Source organism: Phaenicophaeus curvirostris, chromosome 3 (genome assembly GCF_032191515.1).
Source record: "Phaenicophaeus curvirostris isolate KB17595 chromosome 3, BPBGC_Pcur_1.0, whole genome shotgun sequence".
In the NCBI taxonomy this organism is placed as follows: Eukaryota; Metazoa; Chordata; class Aves; order Cuculiformes; family Cuculidae; genus Phaenicophaeus; species Phaenicophaeus curvirostris.
Window position 1 is genome coordinate 73,395,621 of NC_091394.1, and position 23,776 is coordinate 73,419,396.

The following is a 23,776-nucleotide window of genomic DNA, read 5'->3' on the forward strand; positions in this document are numbered from 1 at the left end:
TTCAACAACATTGTACCTAGCCTCCCTTGTTTGTACTGCATTACCACAAAAGAGCTCAAGTGATTCAAGAAAGGCACTTTTTAAACTTCCAATTGTTTGCTTGGAAACAGAATTAAAATATTCCAATAAGATATGTGCTTCTCTGTTAACACTAGCTCTTAATGTGTGCAACACAAAGCATTTGCGAGGTAACAGTAAACATTTCCCTAAGCATTTCCTTACTGGCAAGGCTTTCTGGATTTCTGAAAAAAAAAAAAAAAAGACAAATGCTACCCTTAAAAACATACATAGACCATAAAACACAGACTAATTGAAATTATCTACACAAATACTCAAGAGTTGAAAGCTAGAGTCAGCAAGTTGTAAAGAAAATACTCTTGGTTGTCTAAGAGAAACTGTTCATCATGTCACCTCTAGTACTGGATTAAATTCACTGGAGATGAGAAAGTGTTCATCTCTTTTCTCTGTTAAGAAAATGTAAAAGTCATACTATTTGAAAAGGGTAATCAGAAATCTGTCCTCTAAAAAGGATTTCAAATCATCTGTTAAGAAAAGGCAACCTTGGCAGTGGGTCAGGGGTCAGACTTGGCAACCTCGATTGCCTATTGCTTTTTGATCAAAAAGAACCAAAAACATTTATTCTTGTTGAATGTTGCCAAATATCCAAGTGGCATTTCAGGGGTATTTCAGATTTTAAAACAATGAAAATATATATAAAGATCTATCACAGGAGAAGAATAGTTCCACAAAAAAATCAATTGACCCAGAATGGCAGGGTTTTAGGTTTTAAAGAACACAAGCTCTTATAGAGCAAAACGTGCATTTTAGTAACAACACTCATGTGGGTAAACTCACATGTATCTACCTGGTCTGCTGTCTATTTCTTTCACTTTATCTGGACTAAACCAAGTTTTGCTTTGCATTTTTTATTAAATACAGTATTTTCTATAGTGTGGGTAAAGTAAATTAGAATTGACTCTTAATTTCAATCATCATTCAGATTCAAAAGAAACTACCACATCATCTGAGCACAGACAAGACTAAAGCAATTTAGAAAATTTGATATTGATTTGATATTATTTCTGAAAGGACATAAGAAAACACCAAAGATACCGTTTCACTGACAGGAGAAAGAATACATTGTGTGACATGGATAAGCCCGAATGAGAATATCTGATCCCGCTGAACTAGGATCATATTTTAAATGCAAAAAGGAGAAGAATTAAAAGAAAAAAAATAAAAAGGTTTCAAGCAATCAGTTGCTTTTTGACTTGAAGCTCAAGAGTGTTTGCCCATTTAACATGGGTAGGGAAACTCCTCCTGCTGTAGTATATTAACCCTAGTTTTGACCTCTAATCGATGTCTTTTCAATGCATAGGATTTTCATAATAAAGATAATGTGAGAGCATATTTGTGTGAAAGTGTATCTACCACTAGCCATAAATCCCAGCTTTGCATTTTTATTCGTAACATGTCAATATTTGTGACACTAACTAAACACATTTTATTCATTTGACAAGGACTGTTACGTTATATTGAAAACTTTTGTTTCAATGTCACCACCTCCCTGTTTTGACTGATGGCGAGTTAGTTTTGTTAAAACGCAAGGGGTGATAGCGTATGCTCCAGTGAACTTTCCCTCCTCTCAGCACCAGAGACAAAAACCTGCAGCTCTGCTCTGTGCTGGCAGCCATCTGGCCAGCTTTCTCTCAATGCCTGCCCCACACCACACTGCAGGCAAAATTTCAGTACTCTAGAGCTCTGTGGAGCTATTCATGACATACCAATTTCACATTTTCTGCTTGTACGCTTGCAACAATAAATGCTAATGAGGACTATGAATGACATTTTTAAAGACAATAAAAAGGTCTCCAAATCCCTTGCATATGGAGACACTATTTTCTAAACTTCACCTTCTGTTAGGGAGCCATTACACTCTAAATGAAAAAAATAACCTAAGGAGAACAATGAGATGATCAAAGCATAACCAAGTCCTTACGAATTGCAAAGACAACAATGCTTGCAAAGCTAGCTTAATGACAGACAGATTTTATGCTGATGTAGAGCAGTAACACTTCAGCACAGGAACTCTCTTTTTCAATAGCACTGCTACTTCTCATCAGGGGGGCTCAAGAACTGGGTGGGGGGAGCCATAGCAAATCCTTGCTTTCACCAATCACGTACAACACCACAAGCCATACAGATTTGGACTTTTTAATTACTAATCTCTAGATGAGTCCAAGAGTAAACTGTTATCATTAATTGATTTGGAATGCCATGCTTTCATAGTGATTACTGTATTAACCAAATATAGCCAAGAGAAATATCTGAATTTCAATGTTCTACTTCCCCAAATGTGCCTTTTGCAATGCTATGGCTACACTAAAAAAAACAGTATTTGCTCTTGGTAGTGTGTTCTTTATTTAATTAGCACAGAGCTTCCCCTTATTAACAAGGATCAAAAACACTTTCAGGAAAATCCACCAGGTGGAGCAAATACACAGCAATACAAAACATTTATTTATGCTCGTACTGCCATTTTCAACAAGGAAAATATATTTTATATGGAAATATTCTTACCTCTTGACCTCCCTTCTTTGTCATATATTGATCAATATGTACTTATCTACTACCTTTATAATGGTACAAAAGCTTTGTTCAAGGGAGCCTCGATAAAAAAATCTGTTGTTGCTTATGAGTTTCAATACCAATTTGCAAACCGCAATAGTGATCAGATATATGAGGGAAGTCAAAGAACAGTAATAGTCAATATATATATCCAACAATAGAAAGATAATGTTGTGCTTGTAAAAAAAAAAAATTACAAGCATTCAGAAAATAAAGCATAATCTTACATCAGGCAGCAAAATCTTTACAACTGTCCTCCACTAAAAATGGGCTGGAAACCAGGCCTGCATGCCTTCTTATGTGGTTATATACATCGTTGTGCCAGCAATATCACAGCATTGCCACTGCACAGTATGTTGGTATTTACTGTTATTGCCTCTATTTTAGTATTACATCCATCATCTACCGAGTAATTCCCAGAGTACATTGAATAAGGACTGGAAAAAAAAAATATATTTGAAAACATCTAAGATGACAAAGCATTATTTGCTCGTTTAAATTATTTTCTTTCCAGAGTCAGGTGAGAGCCACTTCCTCATCAAATGTTTCAGCTTTCCCTGATGAATGAAAACATCTAATGGCATAAAGGCAGGGAGGGGGTCACTTTTTTGCATTATGAGAACCAAGTCCTGACAGAAAAGTGGTTATGGATGAGTCTTCTCACAGTTATAATAGGACAACACACTGGCAGACCCTGTAATTGCTAAAATGGCAAAGCAATATTACCAAGTGAACTGCTCTAATGCAGTTCAGCATCTGGAAACACAGCAGAATTAGTACACAGACTCATTCAACCCTTGATGATGAGAAAACACTATCGTTTTGTGAGTGACAAAAGGAAGGTACTGGTTTTACTCAAAGAAATCTTTTTTTCTTTCCATTGTTTTCTTATTTACACCTCCCAGTACGCTTTTCCTCTTAACTTTTCCATTCAGTGCCCTCTGTTTCCTCTCTGCTATCACACCTACACTTACAGTCTTGATACCAGAGCCACCTCCTCGCTGTACTGCACACCTCCCTCCTTCAATCCACTACATATCTTGTCTGTGCTCCTGCTGCCTTGGACATTCATCCTCTCCTGTTTCTCTAGCCCTTAAAGCTAGAAGTTCCAGAATTTGAAGCTGTGTGCGCTACCATAAAATTTTACCCACAATTAACACATCAATGTATGATCAATAACCAGCAAACATCACTCAATGTTGACAAACACTGTGCCAGTTAGTTTTCCGATCCAAAACTGAGCCAGAATGGGACCCTCTTAATGTTGTGCAATCAGAGGAGCACACCATGCTCCCTGTAAGCACTTTGCATGGACACAAACTTTGTGCTTTTAGTCTGACCCAGATGAATCCCATCACAGCTAAGAAAAATTAACATACAAAATCTTTGCTTCTTTAGGAACAGAGAGAAGCCTCGAGGAACACAGGCCTTTAAATATCATTTCATTTTATCTAATTGTGTTATACTCCACATGGTGCTTCGTTGTAGCCATTCAGAGGAGAAGCAGGAGAAGAATACAGAGGTGATTATGAAGTGGAATTTCATACCAAGAGCAAATTACACCACTTCACACTAGGAGAACATCTGCAAAGAGCAGCAGTAAATGTCTGGGCACAATGCAAGGTGCCAGTTTTAATAAAGCCCAAACCAGCTTGGGAACCATTATCCAACAAGAACTTTCCTTAAGCAAGATTGTTACAGCAGAGACTTGTGGAGAATGGCCAAGCTAAATATTTTTGCAGTTCTAAACATAATGGCAATTTTAAACCATTACCTCTTAGGGATTTTTGAGGTGACAATCATGGATTGAAGACTATTATCATCTGCCATTTCAAAGAGGAGCTAGACACCCAATGGGTGGGAGACAGACAGTGTAGTTACCGTCATCACTATTTGTCTGTACAGAACTTTCTTATACCATGCTGCTGGTTGAGGTGGGTAACGATTGGGTAGAGGTCATGGGTAGTTCATTAGATTTATGAACTTTGCAAAAAAACATAAAGGCCTGTAAAACACTAGAAAGAGGGACATGACTTATATGACTTGTAAAGGTTTAACAAACTTCTCTATATATGTACAAACTCCAGAGGAACATGACAACTGACCACAATGCATAAACAGTCTTCTTTTCCATTGTGTATATACAAGCAATTCTTATTTCCACTATGGCTTCTTTACAGTAAGACAGGATAAAGGGATTTAAAACCGCATGCAATTCACTTTTACTTAAAGGTTCCTTTACACCTAAATAGCCTAAGGAGTTCACAATGAAGAAGGGAGACTAATTCTAAAGGTGAAAGATTATGTATGTATTTAAAGGATTTATTAGATCACTATTATCGATCTGTTACGCTGTAATAGATTTTTGTTGCACCACTCCCTGCAAATGCTCCTTAGATGGCGGGTTAGTGGTGCAATAGATCATGACTCTTTTGGTCACTACACTATCATTGACTCCCAGCTGTGTATGCCCAGTAAAAGCTGCTTTCTCCTGATGAAGGGTCCACTAAGACCTGGAAATGTCTGTTTGCCAAAAGAAAAGTATGCCTCTAAATCTGCATTACAAAATCTTAAAGAAAAATTATCAGGGAAAACATAAGTTACTGCTCAAATATTTTCAATCTCACCTACAAAGTACCCAAATTATTAGCACGTGAAAATGTTCTACAAGACTACAGGCGTAAGTTTGCAGACTGGATGGAAAGCCTTCAGCATAAAAGAAAATGAAACTATAGTGAACTTTCAGCTCTCCCTTCTCCACTCTTACAACCACAAATACCTTTGTCGGACCAGCTTCTGCCCACAATAATACAAAGCAATAGTCACATGCTACGCTCATTTTCACTGCAAAGCCATATTAATTATGCTCCCTCCCTCTACTACTTGTACCTTGTGATCTCAAGTTCTGCCAGTACAACTATTAACAGCTCTGCACTATAAACTAGAGTATTAAAATTATCCAAATAAAAGCCATGTTCTTCACTTGCCATTCAAACAAGAAGTCATGCTTTAATTTATCACAATTAAAAAAATATATTCAAGCCCTGTCCTAGAATGAACATTTTGGTATCTTTCAGCTATGACCTTGAGCTTGACACCCCAACGAGCCCAACCCACCTATGGGCCCAACCCTGACCAGTGCACAGAGCCCTGCCTCGTGCACCTGCACCTTCAGCCTGTTGAGCTACCTCAACAAACAGAAGCTATGAAGAGCAAGACCCTATCCAAAACACTTTAAAACTGGACACCAGGCTGGACACCAAAGAAAATCACATGAATGACAAGACTGGAAGCGTTGATAGCTGCCACCACTATTTTAACTGGCCATGCCTGAACAAACATTGGTTTGGTTTTATTCCACGAGATGAATTCCAAGCATGCTGAAAATGAAAAACTTAACATGCCATGAATGACAATTATGTTAATGATCGCTACAAAAAACCCTGATATTTTCAAAAGTGTATTTGCTGCATAGCACAAACACCACCTAAAAGAAATGGCTTTTCAGAATATTTTACCTCTGAAGACAAAAGAAGTCGAGCAAGGGGAGGAAGAACAAAAAAGTAAACGGAAAAAGCTGCGAACTTAGAAGCAAAAGGGTTAACGTGCTTTGTTTCAGTCGGTGCTATACCAATGCCAGAATTGCAAGGGAAAGACTAAAAAGAGCCAATTTTTTTATTATTATTATTCTTTAAAAGAAAAAAAAATCAGGCCTATCTGTCAGAAGGTTGTCCGGGCTGGAAGAACCGGCAGGAACCTCAAATTGCTGACCAAACCCTCTTCCACACAATGCCTCCTGAATGGAAGGAACCCAGGCCCGGCAGAGATAGCCCGCTGTCAGGAACCAGCCCTGACGTGTGCAGGCAGACAGGGCTGGCCTCGCAGGATGTCAGAGCAGCAAACTGCAGCTCGAGATACTGGGTTTTCACACACTCCCAGCCTGGATGTTTTGCTCTTCAGGTAATTAAACAAGGAAACGGGGCTGATGTGTACAAGTCTGACCCCTGCACGGCTCCACGGTTCTGCATATCAACTTCCGCACCAACCGCCCCGAGCATCAACAGATTCCTCTACTCCCGCTCTCTGCTGCTCCCAACACCAAGCTCGAAAACAAATCCTGATGGAAATATCTAGTGCTGTCTATTCCTTTTTTCTTTTTTCCCACTCTTTAAGAAGGGCTACATTACTTGCTCTGTTCCACAGAGCTTGCTGCTTTTTCATAAAATCATGGGGGAAAAAAAAAATAGGTACTTTAGGGTAGCTATTCTTCAGCCAGTCATTTGAAATATTAAATAACTGGGGAAGAGGAGGGACAGAAAGAAAGACGAGGCAAGGAATTCCCAAATTAATGCTTACGTTAAAGTCATAAGTCAAAATGAAAAAGATCCTGCAAAGTATTTCCAATTCATCCAACCAAATGCCAAACACTGACTTATTTAGAAATAAATTTATCCTGATTTAAGCACTATTGAAGAGTCTTTGTCTTACAAAATGACATATACCATAGAACCAAGCATTAGAGAAATAGAACAATGTTTTCTCCCTCCTTTTCCCCAAATTTAAGAAACTGGAAAAGGCAGATGTTACCACCCATACTTGGAGAAAAACCTACACGGGCTGCTCCATGACTGACCTAGTTTCTACACTCTTTAAAGGCTATTTAAACAAAAATGATTTTTTAAAAGGTAACGCATTCCTACCTCTTTCTGAAAAATCCACAGAATAGAATATTGGCTGAAAGAAGAAGAGCCCAGAAGAAAGAAGAGTACAAAAGCATGCCTCCTTGTCTGTGTTCAACACAAAGAACGTTAAATGAAAACAACTGGCACACTGCCAAATTCCTATACAGGCAAAGAGATTCAAATAAATTGATTTCACGCATCACACTGACCTGGGATCAGTGATCAGTGGTACAATACACTCGCTGCTCCATGTGGGGCAAAGCCCATTAACATTATCAGAGCCACAGTACGTGGAGGGGGTGGGGGGTAGGGGGTGGAGAGAACCCAGACTCTGCAAACTCAGGGGAAAAAAATACACTTTGAAAAAGGAACTTCAGCTTCAGCTGGAGTGTTTGGTTTCAGTGTACTAATGAATATATCATATTGTGAGATCTCATCCTCTGCTCACCTCAAAGGTTTCAAAGATCATATTTTCAAATTAAAATAAATACTAATGTCACACACTCCCCTTAAATTCTAAGACAGTTATTCCGAAACTCCGTTATTCTTCATAAATTTCCTCCCTTCCTCATCCGCTAGCATTTTATGTAGATTATGGGTTATTTTCTTTGTACTTCAGCAGCTGGATTCCTGCCCAGGATACTCTTATTGGCTCAGAAAGTAAGCTGGAGAAGTCAGCCACCAGTCTGAACAGGTCCAAATCAAACTGACCTACACAGAAAAAAGCCTTATTTTCAAGCCAGTAACAAGCAGGGCCCTGGCTGCCTTTGCAGAGTCACCCAGGCACGCTCCCTCATCATAAGGCACTCTCTACAAACCAGTGTACTTCAAATTTCACTTTCTTACAACGCGTGAAGTAACCCGTGTGTGCTGTGGAGGCTCTTGTCATCCCAGCTTTGTTTTTCATTAAGATCTCTCACACTCTAATCAAGAACAATGCCAGCAAGCCACAGGTGTGCACCACATGAACAGATGAAAATCTGATTGTGAGCTGTGTAATGACAATTCACTGTCTATAATACACTCGTCCCCTCTTGCGTCTGTTATATGCTGGGGGTGGGGTGGTGGTGGTGTATTATTTCAGTTGTAGTCTTTAAAATCGATAGACAGATAGATACATACACATCAAACAATTCTTTTGACGATAAAAAAGGAAACCAGGAAGAGAAGACTTTGCAACAGCAAAAGATGGATGAGGATACACAAAAGGGATCACAGAAACATAGACAGGTACTCTAATACTACGTGAGGCCACTGCCTCAAGGAGGTGATAGACTCAAACACCTTTTATTTTTCTTTTCATTCTATTTTGGTTTCAAACAGTAAGCCAAATCTTTTTGTACGCAGCAAAGTCTACATTGAAAAGTTATAAGAGTGTTGGCCTCATCTCTAATCACAGATTTCAATGTGGAGCTTCTTGGCTATTTAAGATGAAAAATTTTGAATGTGTGACAAACTCATACTTCCAGATGTAGATACCTTACCCAGTCACCTCGTTTCTAGTAAATGTCAAAATTGGAACACTCACAGATCTAACAATTGCTAACCACCACTCATCACTTTTATAAAGAGCTCCAAAGCAGCTTTGGACTATCTTCACTACCAAGGTGAAAAAATACACAATATTGTTAACTCTGTAAGTTATGTTACAGAGAGGACGTGTTTCATTTTGGTATAAGCCTACACTGATAGGACTACACAATCATACATCATTTAGTATACAGCAACTTCACAATGGTAGAGATGTGCCTGCACCCAGGTGACACATGCAGTCAGACTTGCCGGATGGTTATCAAGAAAGGTAACATGCTGTTCCCTCCCATTATGAATATTTTAGTAAAACCAGATCATTTGGACTTTATAAAGTTGAAGTGAATTTTAATGATATTATTTACCTCTTTCTATAAAAATGAACAGTATTAGAAAGCACACCTTTTTCCTAAATCGTAGGGAATTTCCACTATCTTGCATGTGCTCTGACAGCAATAAGCCACAATAACCTTCCCATGAGTATGCCAGCACTGCATGCCTCAGGCCCGAAATCTTTACTTTTACATTTATTTTTAAAATCCTTTATGAAGACCCATACGGCAAAAGCAACCAAACAACAACCACCTGTATGGGGTACATTTGCACTTTGAAAAACAGACTGTAGATAGTCAAAAGGAGCATTAGTCAGAAGCTAAACACTGTTAAATTATGAAAATAAAAATGCAAGAACAATCCCTGCTAATATTATGCATTCTTTTCCAATGCTGTCTGTGAACAGGAAGGTCACAGAAAAGAATTTGTTTGTTTCAAACTGAGCAAGAATTAGAAGGCAAATTCATGTCTAATAGGAATTAATTTTTAAAAGGTATGTTCACACTGTTGCACAAAATCCCTGTCCCAGCCCCTAGACACAAAGCGACGGCTGTCTCCTCTGTGCTCCATCACCCTTCCACATCCCACAGAAAGAGCAGGATGGACCACAGTTCCTCAGGTGGGGAGAATAATGATATGATCAATGCTTAGCTGCCTTTAAAACTAACCAGAGCATAGCCTAGAGTACTCAGACACTGTTTGTTTTATTTTGGTATCATGTTTTATCAAAGTTAGGTCATATAGTCCAACATTGAGAACGAAGTATTACACTGTTGGAAAGTACTTAGAAACAGTTTAATAGTTTCTTGCCATCTAGACATGCTATTTTAGGGGGAAAAAAAGTGTAGTTAAAGTAACAGCAGGAATCACAGGTTATCGAGAAATTTTGTTCTGCCATAACAGATTTACTTTTCCAGTAGGGTAAAAATCTTTGCACACAAGAAGTAGGAATATCCATTCTCAATATTATCTCAATCAAATTTATCACAGATTCCCAACGCAAAGAGTTTACCAGAGGCTTCCACTAAATTACAATACCAACCATTTTGCCAACATGATTACAACTCTACCTTAACATTGTTGCAAATACCATTCCAATTCACAGTTCAGGAAACTGAACTTCATTATTTTTACAGACCGGTCAAATAATATTTACATGTCAGATAAAAAGCACTTTTTTCATCAAAAACATATACACACAAAAAAAAAACAGTTTAAAATTTCACATACGTGTATTTTGAAGCTAAGGAAGACTTTAGAAAAGTCATCAATGAATGATTTTATTGTTATTGCTGTACTCTCTCAGTGGTACTAAAATGAAGACACCACTTTCATTGATTTAAGCAGATTCTGTGGAGGCTAAAGGGAAAGATTTCTTTTTTAGTTACAGTTTACAAGGCAAGGTACAGTCATTAAAATAACGTCTAAAAGGTATGCACATTACAAAATCAAATATTTTTCTGTTCCTTACCTTGACAAAATTCAAAGTTCCCTTTTTTCCGGCAGTCACCTATCACTAAACTCAGTGCTCTCCAAGTGTTTCTTTTGACAGATATCATTCTCCACCAATCGCTCTGCTAATTTCCTCTTTCCTTTTCTGACTGGGACAGATATTATGTTCACCAGCCCAGAGACCAATCTTTTCTATTGACAACAACAAATGGGGAAAAAAAAAAAGAAGCACATATCACAGCCAGTTTGAAGCACCACACCTCTTTATTTGCATGATAATAGCAATCTTAAATAAAAAGGTAAGACAAAATCCCTATCATTCTACAGCAATTACTCACAATTTTTTAGTTAATGTAAGGCAGTACTTTAAAACTGTATTAGTTCTTCAACAAAGGCTTGTTTCATAAGTTGCTTATTTAAAATAGTAGACATTTAGAGGGCAACAAAGTAAGGGTGGCCTGGATTCTACCATGAAAACACCTATTACCTAATTGTGTAAAAATGCTTGGGTTTAAATACATTCATATAATATAAAATACTACATACTTTACCTGGTTCAACAGAAGCTCTAGAGAATAATTTATTAAACAAGCATGGTTACTAAAAATAGAGACCCTGCAATTGCACATCACTATACTAATTTGGATTTGTAAGTCATAACAGCAAACACATTTAAATAAAGGGAGATCAGAAAGCTATTCATATATTTACAAACCGTACTCCCACATTTGAAATGGCAATTTCCCTCCCACTCCAACACCAACAAAAACTGTTTATTTGAGTTACACAAATACTTTGTCATTAGTATGAGCCTGTAGTACAGCATTGTCAGTTTTTCCAATACATTAATATATGCTTTTCAGAGGTTCATAATTACATCAAGGCAGAAGTATTTTCAGAGCCAGGCACACACAGTTACATACATGCTTCAATCTGCATCCACTACTCAGGTATTTGGGGACATAAGTTAAGCATGCATGAGGACCTGGTTGCAGCTGCATGCACCTCACAAAGAACCCAGCCCCAACTCTCTCCTGGACAAGATCTTACTGAAAAAAGATGTAGCACCCAAGGACATTTGCAGAAGATACCATTTCTGTTTGTACTAGAAATTGCTACCTTTCCCACAAACAAGCACCCTTCTCAAATCAAAACAAACCTTCTCAAGTTAAAGCTAAGGTTACAGAACAAAGGAGTTCCCCATAGCCCCAGCACAAGCCAAAGTTCTACTGACTTCAATAAGACCAAGAGGCTGTGTAAGGACTGCAGGGCTCTACACAGGATTTGGCAGCTGTGAAGCTTTCAATATGACACAACTGCCTTTGGCATTTGGAAATAAACTCCACAATGTGGTTAGGAGTCCTCAACTTGGGTGTAATAACTATTTTTCTAAGATTATTTTTATTTTGTGTTGAATTCTCCAGTTGTCACCATGTTCTTATATAGGTAATAATTTTACCTTTCAGTTGTGCTTTCTCATGAACCATGTATTTTTCAATTGTCTGGACTTTTGCATAACGCTTTACATGTCCATAAATGCATACAACATCCCCTAAACTGTTGTTGCTGTTTGTTCTGATTTTTATGGCCATAAACTCATGTCCTAACAAAACTGAACAGACCAAGTGGCCCTAATAATTTCACTGAGATCATTTAAACATTAAGTTTTCTACCGAGCGCTGATAGCCCAATCTGGTTGAAATATGGACTTTACAATGGAGCATCAGTTTAACATCATATTTTGGATACAGAATTACACACAGCAGCCATCTGTAAAGATGTATTGATGTTCTGCTAACCTTTGCTAATTTGGCCACTAGAAATAATTATGATCAAATATTTCATATAATTTAACAATTCAGTATTTGTGTCTCCTGAATAGCATATTACTTTGTCGTGGCTGGTAAGATTTTTAAACTCCATACTGTAAAAAAAAAAAAAAAAATTCTTACTCAAAAAAAAAAGTACCCATCTGTTGTCCACTTTACAATGAAGACATCATTTCCACTTACTACTGTTGCTTTGTTTCAGCCCCATGTTCACTTTCTCTATATGCCACATTTTCCAAAGTGATGGATGCATTCTCCTATACCCGTTCTACAATAATGTCCTTTTTTAAATTTATTTTTGCCTCCCGAATTGTAAACTGCTGCTGTTGTTTGAATGTACATGCAAAATTGTCTAAAGTCTGAACTTCAATGAAAGTAGAAGGCCTCGAACAATTTGTAGTCTTACAAGAGTGTTATAAAAAAGGATCAACATGTTGTATTACCATGGAAATTTTGAAAAACATACTTTCCCAAACAAATATTACTTTTTCTCAATGGTATGAAGTAATGAAAACCACATGTGTAAATCTGCGATCCGTGCAGTAGTTCAAGCTGCAGCTAATAGAAAATACAGAGAGTGAACTCTGCCATATAAAGGATTCTTGTTACAGAAATATAATGTGAAAACCAGATGCAGACAGAAAACCTTAATCACAGATGGGAATGTAATCACTGGCATACAGAATACTTTTTTGATCAATCTCAACCATATGAGAAATGTATTTATTTTCTAAGGAATGCAATAAATCGAGAGTCTTCTATTTGAATTCAGTTAACCTCATATTCACAGTGCTTTTATCTTATATGTGGAAAGAAGGAGGATATAACCTGAGCCAAAATTTTTAGAAGAGACATTGGCCCCAGCAAATCATTCTTGTACCAGCTTATCTTTCAAGGAATTAATAGGATGTAAAGACTACAAATATCAGGATCAGCCTCAAAAGAAACGAACCATTACTGCACTTCCTAGTTACTGCCAGAAATCCCTTCACCACCTAAGCACTTCTCTGGTTAAATTTTTCCCTTCACATGTGGTTCTTCAGAAATACGACACTTAAGAGCAGCACATTGTTGCACTCCAGTTCTGTGAATCAGAACTAGATTCCTACACCAAAGAATCTCTCTATTCCTGTATAAAATGACCCTTCTAAACCTGAAGGGTCATCAGTTTAAAACCACGTTTCATTTGGGCTTCCTTCTAACTGTTGCAAGGGCTAGTGAATGCCTTCCACAACACTCCTGGGTCTCAGTGAGAAACAAAGGACCACAGCACAGTGCAGCTCCACAGTTAGAACAAGCATGTAAAAGGCCAATTGCCTTCTACAAACCACTCAGATCAAGGTAGGACCAAGATAACTCCTGCCAGATTTCATTGCTGGTAACATTTCTCCTCAACTTCTAAGAGATGGAAATATTACAGTAGCAGTAAATTTCTCACATAAAATATTGAAATTGTCATTAAAATCTGAAAACCAGGTTCAGAATTCAGGTTTCTGATACGCTACTAGCAGGACCTACCTACACCATTAAAAACGCTCAGCATCTTCAAGCAACCACTCCTACAGATCATCAGCTACTTCAATTAAGAGTTATATTTGCCTACATAAATTTTATACTCCACGACTGAACTGAACTGTAACGTTAAACTGCAATTTAAAAAAAAAGTTTATGCTAGGAAATAAAATTTAAGAAAGAAAAAGCATCCAGAGATAACAGATCTCCAAGCTCTTGGGCACCAGCAGTGGTAATTTACCTCCTGATCCCTGCTGCACCCTCCTCCTGGAGGCACCCACTCTACCCAAGGATATCACAGCTCTTTACACAGCCCTGGATAGCTGCCAGAGTTCACAAATGAGCTTTTTAAGGTAACCCAAAGGTGGTATTCATTTATTTTAATAGTATTGAACAACATAAACAGCAATGATTTGGTAGCTGCTACACCAGAGGGGAGAGGAAACAACAAAAGCCTTCTTGATGGGCACAGAGTTGGCAGGTTCTCCCTCTGTCTTAGAACCTGTAAGCTCCGTTACCACCATCCCATTTCAGTTATCTACAGTAAGAGGACACAGTATGTTGTACTGTACCATAGGAGCCCCAACAATAGCTCATCACAGGTGTTCATCAGACTAATTTTACTGAAGTTCCTGTAAATCTGATTTCTTAATTGCATATCTGTATGCTAGGTGAAAATTGAAGCCAACTACTTGCTTTTTCCCTCCTGTGTTAATGACAAGCAATCCATCGGATGAAACTGCTTTGATTCCACCATTGCAATAGAAGTTTTTTTAACCATCTTCTCTCTTCTGCCACTTAACTTTAAATTTCTGAGACTGCGGCACTGCTAAGATAGTGCAGAAGTCAACATTTAACGCTAAAATAATATGGGCTGGATATGCTTGTCTTATTTCTAAACAAGCATGCCTAGATTAGTAATAAGCTTTGGCCAGATATCTATTTTAATTTGCATGTTTTTCATATAGCATCATCATCGTGTGTACAGTGCTAAAAATGGAGTGAAATCTTCCAGCTGTAAAACAATTCCACGTGACAAAACATAGAGAGATACTGAAAACTGCTTCGTGTCATGTGTGAGTGTGTGTGCCTGTGTCTTTTTCTTTTCCTCTCATCTAATTTCATCTGCGAGAGACTGTCCCTAGAGGACAAGAGAAGAGAGAACCAATTATATCCAGAGGTTGGTTTCTCCAAAATGAAGGCATCTGTTCCATGCCAATGACTTCCACATGGAAGAAAAACATAACTTTGAAGGCATCTGCGTTCATGGGTGACAGTTGCAGATCTTAGGGTCTACTGTAATTGCCCAGCTGCAAACATGATTTCATTGCTGCTGTTGTCAGCTGATCTCCTTGCACTGAAAAGAAGGGAGCTTAAATAGCAAATAGTTGGATAAAAATCTGATACTCTTATAGAATACTGACAATACTTCTCATACTGAGAATACTTTTTCTTTCTGAAGCGGGTGGTTTTTTGTGGTACAAAGGGTTTGGTATAAGTCAACTGCAAATTCATTTTTAAATCAGCATTTTACAAAATATTCTGCTTTAAAATAATATTCTTTGAAGAATTCAAGCAGAATGTGCTTATTATTTGTTAGGATTTCAGGCTGATATTTTGTAAGCCTGATTCAGAAAGCAGCATGATTCACCAGCCACATAATCCTGCAGCCCACCTTATTTAGGCAAGGAGTCTCAATAAAACCAAGAGTACACCTGAGTAGAAGCTCAGAGTTTTCACCCAAAAAGAATATGGCAGATAAATAACTAGTACGATATTTATTACTCAACTCACATCACTTGCAACGTGAGTCAAAACTTTCCAAAAGACTCTTAAGGAAACTTTACTGGTAGTTAAAAACCTGACTTACAGCATTGAGTGCAATACTTGCAGAGTGCCTTCACTGTTAAAAAAATCCCATGGAGTTAAGAAGCCCATTCGAAGTAGCAAGACCCTAACCAATATTCCAAAGCCCAGCACTGAGTGCCACTGAGAGATCCAAGACTACTGACAGGTGCTGTTGCAAGAGACCTGACTGGCCTAAGCAGAAGATGCATTTGCACCCCCTATCCTCCACTCCCTATAGTTTCCAGAAATATTTCATGCACCACATGAGGTTTTGTAGTTATCTTGCCTGACTTTTATCAATAGCTTTGAAGAAGGAAGACTGTATACGTCAGGGAAATACCTTCTATTTTCTTTTTTTTTTTTTTTTTTAAATGGAATTCTCTGTAATTCTGCTGGATTCCAGCTACAATCCCAAACACACTCTGCAGCAATGGCACCCAGCCCTTCCAACAATGTTAATACATAGCTTAGAAAGGACAGTAAGGATTCCTCCACAGCTTCCCTTGCCTGGTGCATACCTCAAATTACTATGAACTCACGAAGCGGTGAATGTGGGCAGACACTAGGCCTGACACTTCCTGACCACTTCTACATCGCCTCCAGGAAGGACAAGAGTTGGGAGTGAGGAAAATTAACAGAGACACCTGTTTCCTGTGACCTCCTGGGGAGCAGACACCACTGATGACTTGCTTTGGCAATGTCAGAGGTCCTGCCCATCCTTCTCTTCCCAAAGAAGCTACAGGATAATAAAAACAATAGTGGCCAATAATAGCTCTGTAAGACAAGAAATGTAGGCCTGGACTTTATTTAAAAAAAAAAAGAAAAAAAAACCCAACATCAAAACCTTCCACTAATTTCTTGGGAAAGGGATAGGACCAATAAATCTCAAAACCTCAGAAGGAAAATCATACATTGAATCATTCTCTAAAACTACCTTAGCTGTACACTTCTCTGGAAATTTTTTGATAAGGCAGCTGGCTTAAACACAACTGAAGACAGGTCTGGGGATACATAAGTTGAGAATCCTGGTCCCACAGACTCAACGGGAACCCGTGAGAATATTATTACAAAAGGGATAGACTTTTCTCTCCCTTATATGGAATTCTTCATCAAGTATGTGTATCATTTACAGTTCAAAGAGAATGACTTACTTTATATTAAGACCTGAGCTAGCTCACTTAACCTTATATTAGATAATGTCAATAGGACCGTATATGGACGTAAGTCTTAGAATCATTCCAGCAAAGTATTGTTAAGATCACAGATGTGAGATGGGAGCTCAAAAAGGTTGAAGGTCCAGATCTTCGGTCAGGTGTTTAGACAAAAGAAACATCATCTTCAATAGAATGGAGCATGGGAATAGCATGGATGATCTGAACTCCAGTACTTTGAATCAACATTTACAAGCTCTGCTGACCCATGGAGTTGCATTAATTTATCATGGCACACATAAAACACACGTTACATTCGGAAACGAAGCTAAGCTATTCAGTTCAATATGATTGTTTCCTTGCTTATCTGCAGCATGCTTTAATACAGGTTGCAGCATGCTTTTCCAGCATGAAGTGGTTTGCCAACAAGCTTTAATAATAATAAATAGTATAGTCATGAAACAGCTTTTGCTTAATGGTTCCTAGAACTCGGTGACTTCACTCACTAAAACCCTTTCTATAACATTACCTTTAAATACTTCTAGCAATGCCACTATTAAAACAAAATAAAAAATCATCCCAGCACTACCATCCATTGACAGCACACTTGCAGGTGCCATTATCCCTAAATTTGTTGGCAGCTTTCTCTGGCACCACTACCCTTTAATGGCTCTGGCAACAACTACCACCTGGATATCATTGAAAGCACTCCTTTGGAACACACTTCCCAAATACCTTTTCAGCAGTATCATTCTGTCTCCTTTGTTGCATTCTAATTGTCTCATTTTCTGACAATAGCCTTACCCTCTTTCACTGTGAAAGCCTGAGCTGCTCTAGGGCAGTTCTCTTCTTGAACACATGTGATACAATGCTAGGGTGAACTTTCCTAGAGGACTTCAGGACAGTACCTTTGCTGCTCAGGTTACATCCTTGTAACATAAGGTGATCAAACCAATGGGGAAGCAAAGCACAGGTACAAAACCCTACATAACTTAATGCTTCATAACAGAGATTATTAAGCCTTGAGACTACCAGAAGGCACACAGATTTACTCAGTGTGCCACCTAACCTGTCATCATAGCATGAAGAACCAGCACCCTGATAGTGCCATTACAGGAGTAAACAAAATCAAAACTAGAAAATGTATTCTGGAAAACAAATCATAATGAAAAAAATATGGAGACATTTTGCAGGTTGGATTGGATTAAATAGCTCAAGCTATTTAAAATGACACCTGAGCCAGAACCAAAAGGGGCACCTGTGTAGCCATGATCAGAAATAAAAAAAAAGTAGTTAGAAGTTCTCCAAGTAAAATGAACCACAAAAGCAAATGGCTAGTGGTAATGATTACTACTTACACAAATTGTATATTAACATCCAACAAGGCAAGACATACATAAGCCTCCTAGAGCTACAAAAATAAGTACGGTCTTGTAATGGTCAGGCAACTACCTCCCCAGATGCTTGTCAAAATTCCTGGTTTTTACTCACTGCATCAACCTAGCTTTTCATAAACTACATATATTTTATTAAACGCCACTGTGTGCAGATTAATTCCACTCCACTAGGTGGAGTCTTCTGTCTTTCCAGACAGCATCCTAATTACCAAAAGCGCCTATTATTCTCCATGAACTCTGGCTGCTTACTTTATTGTAAGCTCCACAGTCTACCTGCCTTGATGGATAGGAAAGTGGCAATGTTGTAATATGGGATCATGCAGGAATCCTGTTGCAGCACAGTTCCGTACAACACAACTGTGCTTCTGTGATGGCCACATTCAATAAATAGTACTGAGTTAAAAAAAGGCATCACTTAAATAAGTCACCATATCCCACATGCCCCAAAACTGCATATAAACAAAATCAAGTCGCTGGACTTCTTTTAGATTCTTTGTGTGTATTCAGAAATAACTTTGAGTATCTAGGATGCCCTTCCTTTCCAAGCATCCCAAAATGTGTTACAGAAAATGAAAGGGAGCATGAAAGGATTTCTTTCTATATTCACATTTCCATTCACAACCACTGGAGTTAAATATGGCAACTATTCAATAGGAACAGCAAAACTGCATGCAGCATTTTTTGGAAAGAGTAAGAAAACCAGAGCACTCCCATCAATTTGTTCACAAATCTTAGGAAAATTTGGACAGCCTACACCCAACTGTAATCTTTCTTTTGGGATTGGACTTCACACCAGCCCCTATGAGAAGTACCAAAAAACCCATGACCAAAACAAGAAGCCCCTTGATTTAAAAACTCTTCAGGCAGACACCATCTCCACTAACATGCTACGGCAGAGCATTTGCTCGGTCATATTTGCAAGCACAAAGCTCCACGTAGGCGCTGAACACTTAACACAAGGCTCCTCAAGGCTCTCGCTTCCCTGGAGCAGCCGAGATAGGGCCTCCTCGGCACGGCTTCTGCTGTTGGCAGATATCACAAGCTATTTAAGGCTACAGACATTTTGCCCCGATCGGCCGTGTTTTTTGTAATATTTACTTCTTGTACATATGTCTATAACTATGTATACGTCCCACAGAAGGTGAGGTTTAACAGGGTTAGCTTTGTTGGGAAAAAGAAGGTTTGGAGGAAAGGAAACAACTTTCATGTTTGGAAGATTTGAAGCTAGTGACTGTCACAGGATGTAAACACTCTTCTGGGGAGGGAAGCTTTTTGTTATGTTTCAGGAGCGCACAGAGTTTTGGATAAAATCTGTATAAATAATCATCCCTCTGTCATTCAACATAAATTTATGCACATGTGTGCACACAGTCATGTTTGGGAATACAAACTATAAAGTAGACATGCCACAGACTTCTAGACAACCTACCACAAGCACTGATCTTGCACAAAATCGCATTCTATATTTAAATTTGTTTATTCAATTTTAATTACTTCTGTTCTGTAGATCACTTTGAGGAAAATCCCCCAAAGTCAAAAACTTACAAATCCTGTTGTAAAAACCAAAACAGAAGCAACAGCAAGGCCCTTTCTCATGCAGACACCTGCCAAAAAAATGAGTTCCTGACTACCAGATTAGAATCCAACAGCTAAACCCCATTCTAATATTACAACCAGGCAATTCTCTATGTAGAAATAAAGAAGTAAAAGCTTTTAATTTTATTCTGCGTGCTTACTCATGTTGTGTACACAGGGCTCAATAGATGTAACAGTGAATTATCACTTCTTCATTTAGATCTTTATCAATAAATTTAACTTTTTTTACTCTTTTTAATTATTAAAAAGCAGTAACGTTATTTTCTCTGGAAAGGCCTGACAGAAAATTTATGCTCTATCAATGCTGCGCTTTCCAGATTCACCAAACTCCCTTGGGTTAGCAGCTCCACAGCAGCAAACACTTTTGTACATATGCGTTCAAGACTGATTTAATAATTTCACTTAATCATGGAAAAAGTTAGTCCAAAAGCTTCATTAGCTAAAACATCCTTCATAAGCCTAAACTTAAGATTTGCAAGTATAGCACAAAAGAAACAAGCCCAAAAATGTTCTGTCATCCTCTGCACAAGATCCTCAGCAGTAGGTAAAGCTGTACTGTTGCAAGGGGGAAGTAATCACTTGTCATTTTAAGATACAATCATGGTTTATTAATAAAATTATTTTAAATGTACAAGTTAAATCCAATATAGCGACATTCAGCAATCCAGTGCCATTTTTACAGTCCAAATAGATATGGCATTAATTGCATAATGCCATTTTATCTGCTAAAGATAAAAGTGCCGATAAACAAAAATGCACATTAGGCAGGAGATTTTTCAGAATAGATTTTTTTTTAAAAAAAAAACCACTTGCATTAACAAAAGATTGCAATGGCTTCCAAATTATAGGGTGTTATTTTTAGTAGAAGTAGTTCAATATTCATATTGGAGCAGATGTAGCAGTTTAACAAAACAGCTCTTCAAATCCTGCACAAATTGAAAACAGGAAAACTGATTGCATTTTCTCTTATCACTTTCCTTTTCTGAATTGACACTTTTGGCCTTCTGAAAATTTACACATGGCTTTCATCTCAACAGCACCTGCTGATCAAACAGAAACCTAACATTTTCATGAAAATGGTATAAAGGACCAGTTTTCTTTTTACCATCTTAAAGGGCATCAGCAGTCCACTTGATGGCAACAATTGCTGAGTAGATGGCACACTCAGAATACATTCTATATTTTTCATTACACTTACTTTTAAAAATGAGTTAAATCACTAGTGGCTCTTTCATATTAGCTCTTTGTCCGCTTTAAATTAATTTCTATCCGTATCTCTGCCTAACCCTGATGGGTTTCATTCTACACTCAGCTAGATTTTAAAGAACATCTGAAAGCCTTTGAAATAATAAGACGCATTGTATGTTCTGCAGCCACTGAGTCTTCTTTCTATAAGCATTTATAAGCAATCAGATAAATTAATATATACAATTATGCATACACATGCACATATTGCACAGACATTTATTTTTACAAGGCTTATACTACGAAAAAAATATCATTCTGCAATAATTCTCATTGCATTCAATTCCCTGAGCATTGTTGACAGACTGTGCTGTGGGACAGAAGTGTGAAGTGCATTTATCTATTTTAAAGTTGTTCTTTGTTTTTCTTTGCACTCTTCACACTGGGAGATGATGGTCTAGCAGGTGCTCTGGAATTTGAACATCAGAAGTTGAACATCAAGTCCAGGTTGAGATGCTGCCACTGGTGAACACAGTGAACATGCAAACAGCACAGTCGGAAGTCCCTGGTGCTCTTGAAGGAGTTTAAGGTATCAAGACATCTAAATAAATATGAAACATGAGTATCTTGTTATCCTGGTCTGCTTCTGAGCTTGTAAACTCTGGAGTGCAGCAGCAGGTAAAATGGACCATCATCCCTCACACATAATTCTAGGTGTAATTAAAGATACTCCTGAAACCTGCAATGTGTCAGCTTCTTAACTGCTAGACCCCTAACCCCTCTGAAGTACTCTGCTGCCATCCATTACCATTCTGCTTCAGTGATAAGGTAACCTGAAGGCAGAGATGACATACAGTAATAAATGTGCCACTCCAGACAGTTGGTTTGTGAATTTCAGTGTTTCATCATGCTCACTGAGGCAATCACAAACCTGAAATGTCAATATGTTCAGTCAATGGAAGGAAAATAATGGGGCTCTATTGTCTTACCCTATCGATCCGCTGCTGTCAACAAGAATGCATGCCCCTCTGGCTTTAAACAAATTTTAATTAGGCTTTTAGTTACAGGATCATATCTATGTATCTATCTGCGCAAACACTTGACAAAGCAAAATGGAAACATAAATATATCAAACTTTTAAATATATTTCAAAGTTAATTGTTTAACGCTGCTTTAAGAAATGATGAAGCTGTTTGCTATGCACCCACGAGCCACCTTCGTTTGGTGAGGAGGGAAGAACCACGGAGTGCTTTGGGTTGGAAGGGACCTTAAAGATCATCCAGTTCCAACCCTCTTGAATCACCATCTGAAGTCCAGAATATGACAACAACAAACAGCACAGAAGAAGAACGACCAGATTCTGCAGCACGCTGTGATGCTCCTTCTCTGGAAGCCGGGATCCCCGAACCCTGGTACTGAGGAGTGGGCAAGGGGCGCTCTTGGGACCCTCAAGCCCTTCTCCCCACCACCCAGTGGCCAGAGAGGCTGTTCGCCTCCTCCCTCACTGCGTTCGAAGCAGGGTCCCTGTCGCATCCTGTCCCATGGACGCCCTGACCCATCCCACTTGGCTGGGCAAAGAGCCTGAACGCAAAGCGCTGCTGAGCCCTGGCACCGCTCACCAGAGGATGAATGGGGAGCCAGAGTAGGTCCCTACACTTAACAGCTCAAATTTGGGGAAAACAGGGTTTATTTTGATGGGATTCGTCAAAGAAGACTAGCTTCTCAAGAAGGGGAGGCAGCAAAGCAGCCCAGCCTGTACTACGATGGCAGCACTGGCACCAGGCTGGCAAGCAAACTCTGCATGCTTCCATTTTTATATGTTTTAGTAATGTTTCTGCTTAGGAATCAACACTTATTTGTATAAGAGAAACGTGCTTCCTTTGCAAGCCTTCAGAGGAGGACCGTAAAGGCTGGGATGAGGACAATGACTGCATGCTGGAGTGAGTTGGGCATTGTTCAGTACAGAACTCCCTCCAAAATCACTTGGCCAAGATAGCGGGTTTTTTCCACAAGAAAAGAAATAAAGGAAATTTGACACATAACACAAAGTGAAAACCAGAACCTAGATGGGGGAAGGGCGTGTGTGTGAAAATCGTGTCACTGCAATGAATGTCAGATAAAAAGGGGTCTGTCACAAATCCTCCACTAATCCAATAAAGTGAAAACCTCTTGGTATCACTGAGACATAGCACAAAGCATTTCTTTTTTTTATTTTTCATAAAACACTCTATATGTTTAGCCTTAGAAAGACAGCAATTTGGCAAGTTTTCCTATCACAAAACCAGGACTCCGATTTTTCATTAAAGGCAAACTGATTTTCACATGTCAAATTCACTACGCATTCCTTAGCTGGTATTTTTACCCTGAAGAAGAACCACTTCTCCCTCAACTTCCTCCAGTTGTCAGTTGTGTGACAACCATATTTAGAGGTAGTCAGACAGGTCATATTACAAAAGTTAGTCAACTCATTTGAAACCTTAGCCCTTAAACTTAATGGTATGTTCTACGCATTTCTAAAGAAAAGTTAATTAAAGTAGCTCAGCCTGCAAGGTAGCACAGAGCTTTGTATACAATATGTACAAATGAGAGATTGTACTTTTTAGGGATTTTTGTTATAGATTTTTTCCTTGGAA

General features: G+C 38.4%; 1 protein-coding gene across 3 annotated transcripts in view; it reads right to left on the reverse strand.

Annotated features, from left to right (window-relative positions):
• RUNX1T1 (RUNX1 partner transcriptional co-repressor 1) overlaps positions 1–23,776 on the reverse strand; it is a 110,617-nt gene that overhangs the window by 81,474 nt on the left and 5,367 nt on the right. The window contains exon 2 of one of the 3 annotated variants that reach the window (XM_069854332.1): positions 10,645–10,817. The exons of the other annotated variants lie outside the window; for them this stretch is intronic. Within the exon in view, the coding sequence (XP_069710433.1) occupies positions 10,645–10,732 (88 nt within the window). The 5' untranslated portion in view covers positions 10,733–10,817. The remainder of the gene's footprint in view (positions 1–10,644; positions 10,818–23,776) is intronic. 3 annotated transcript variants of the gene reach the window in all.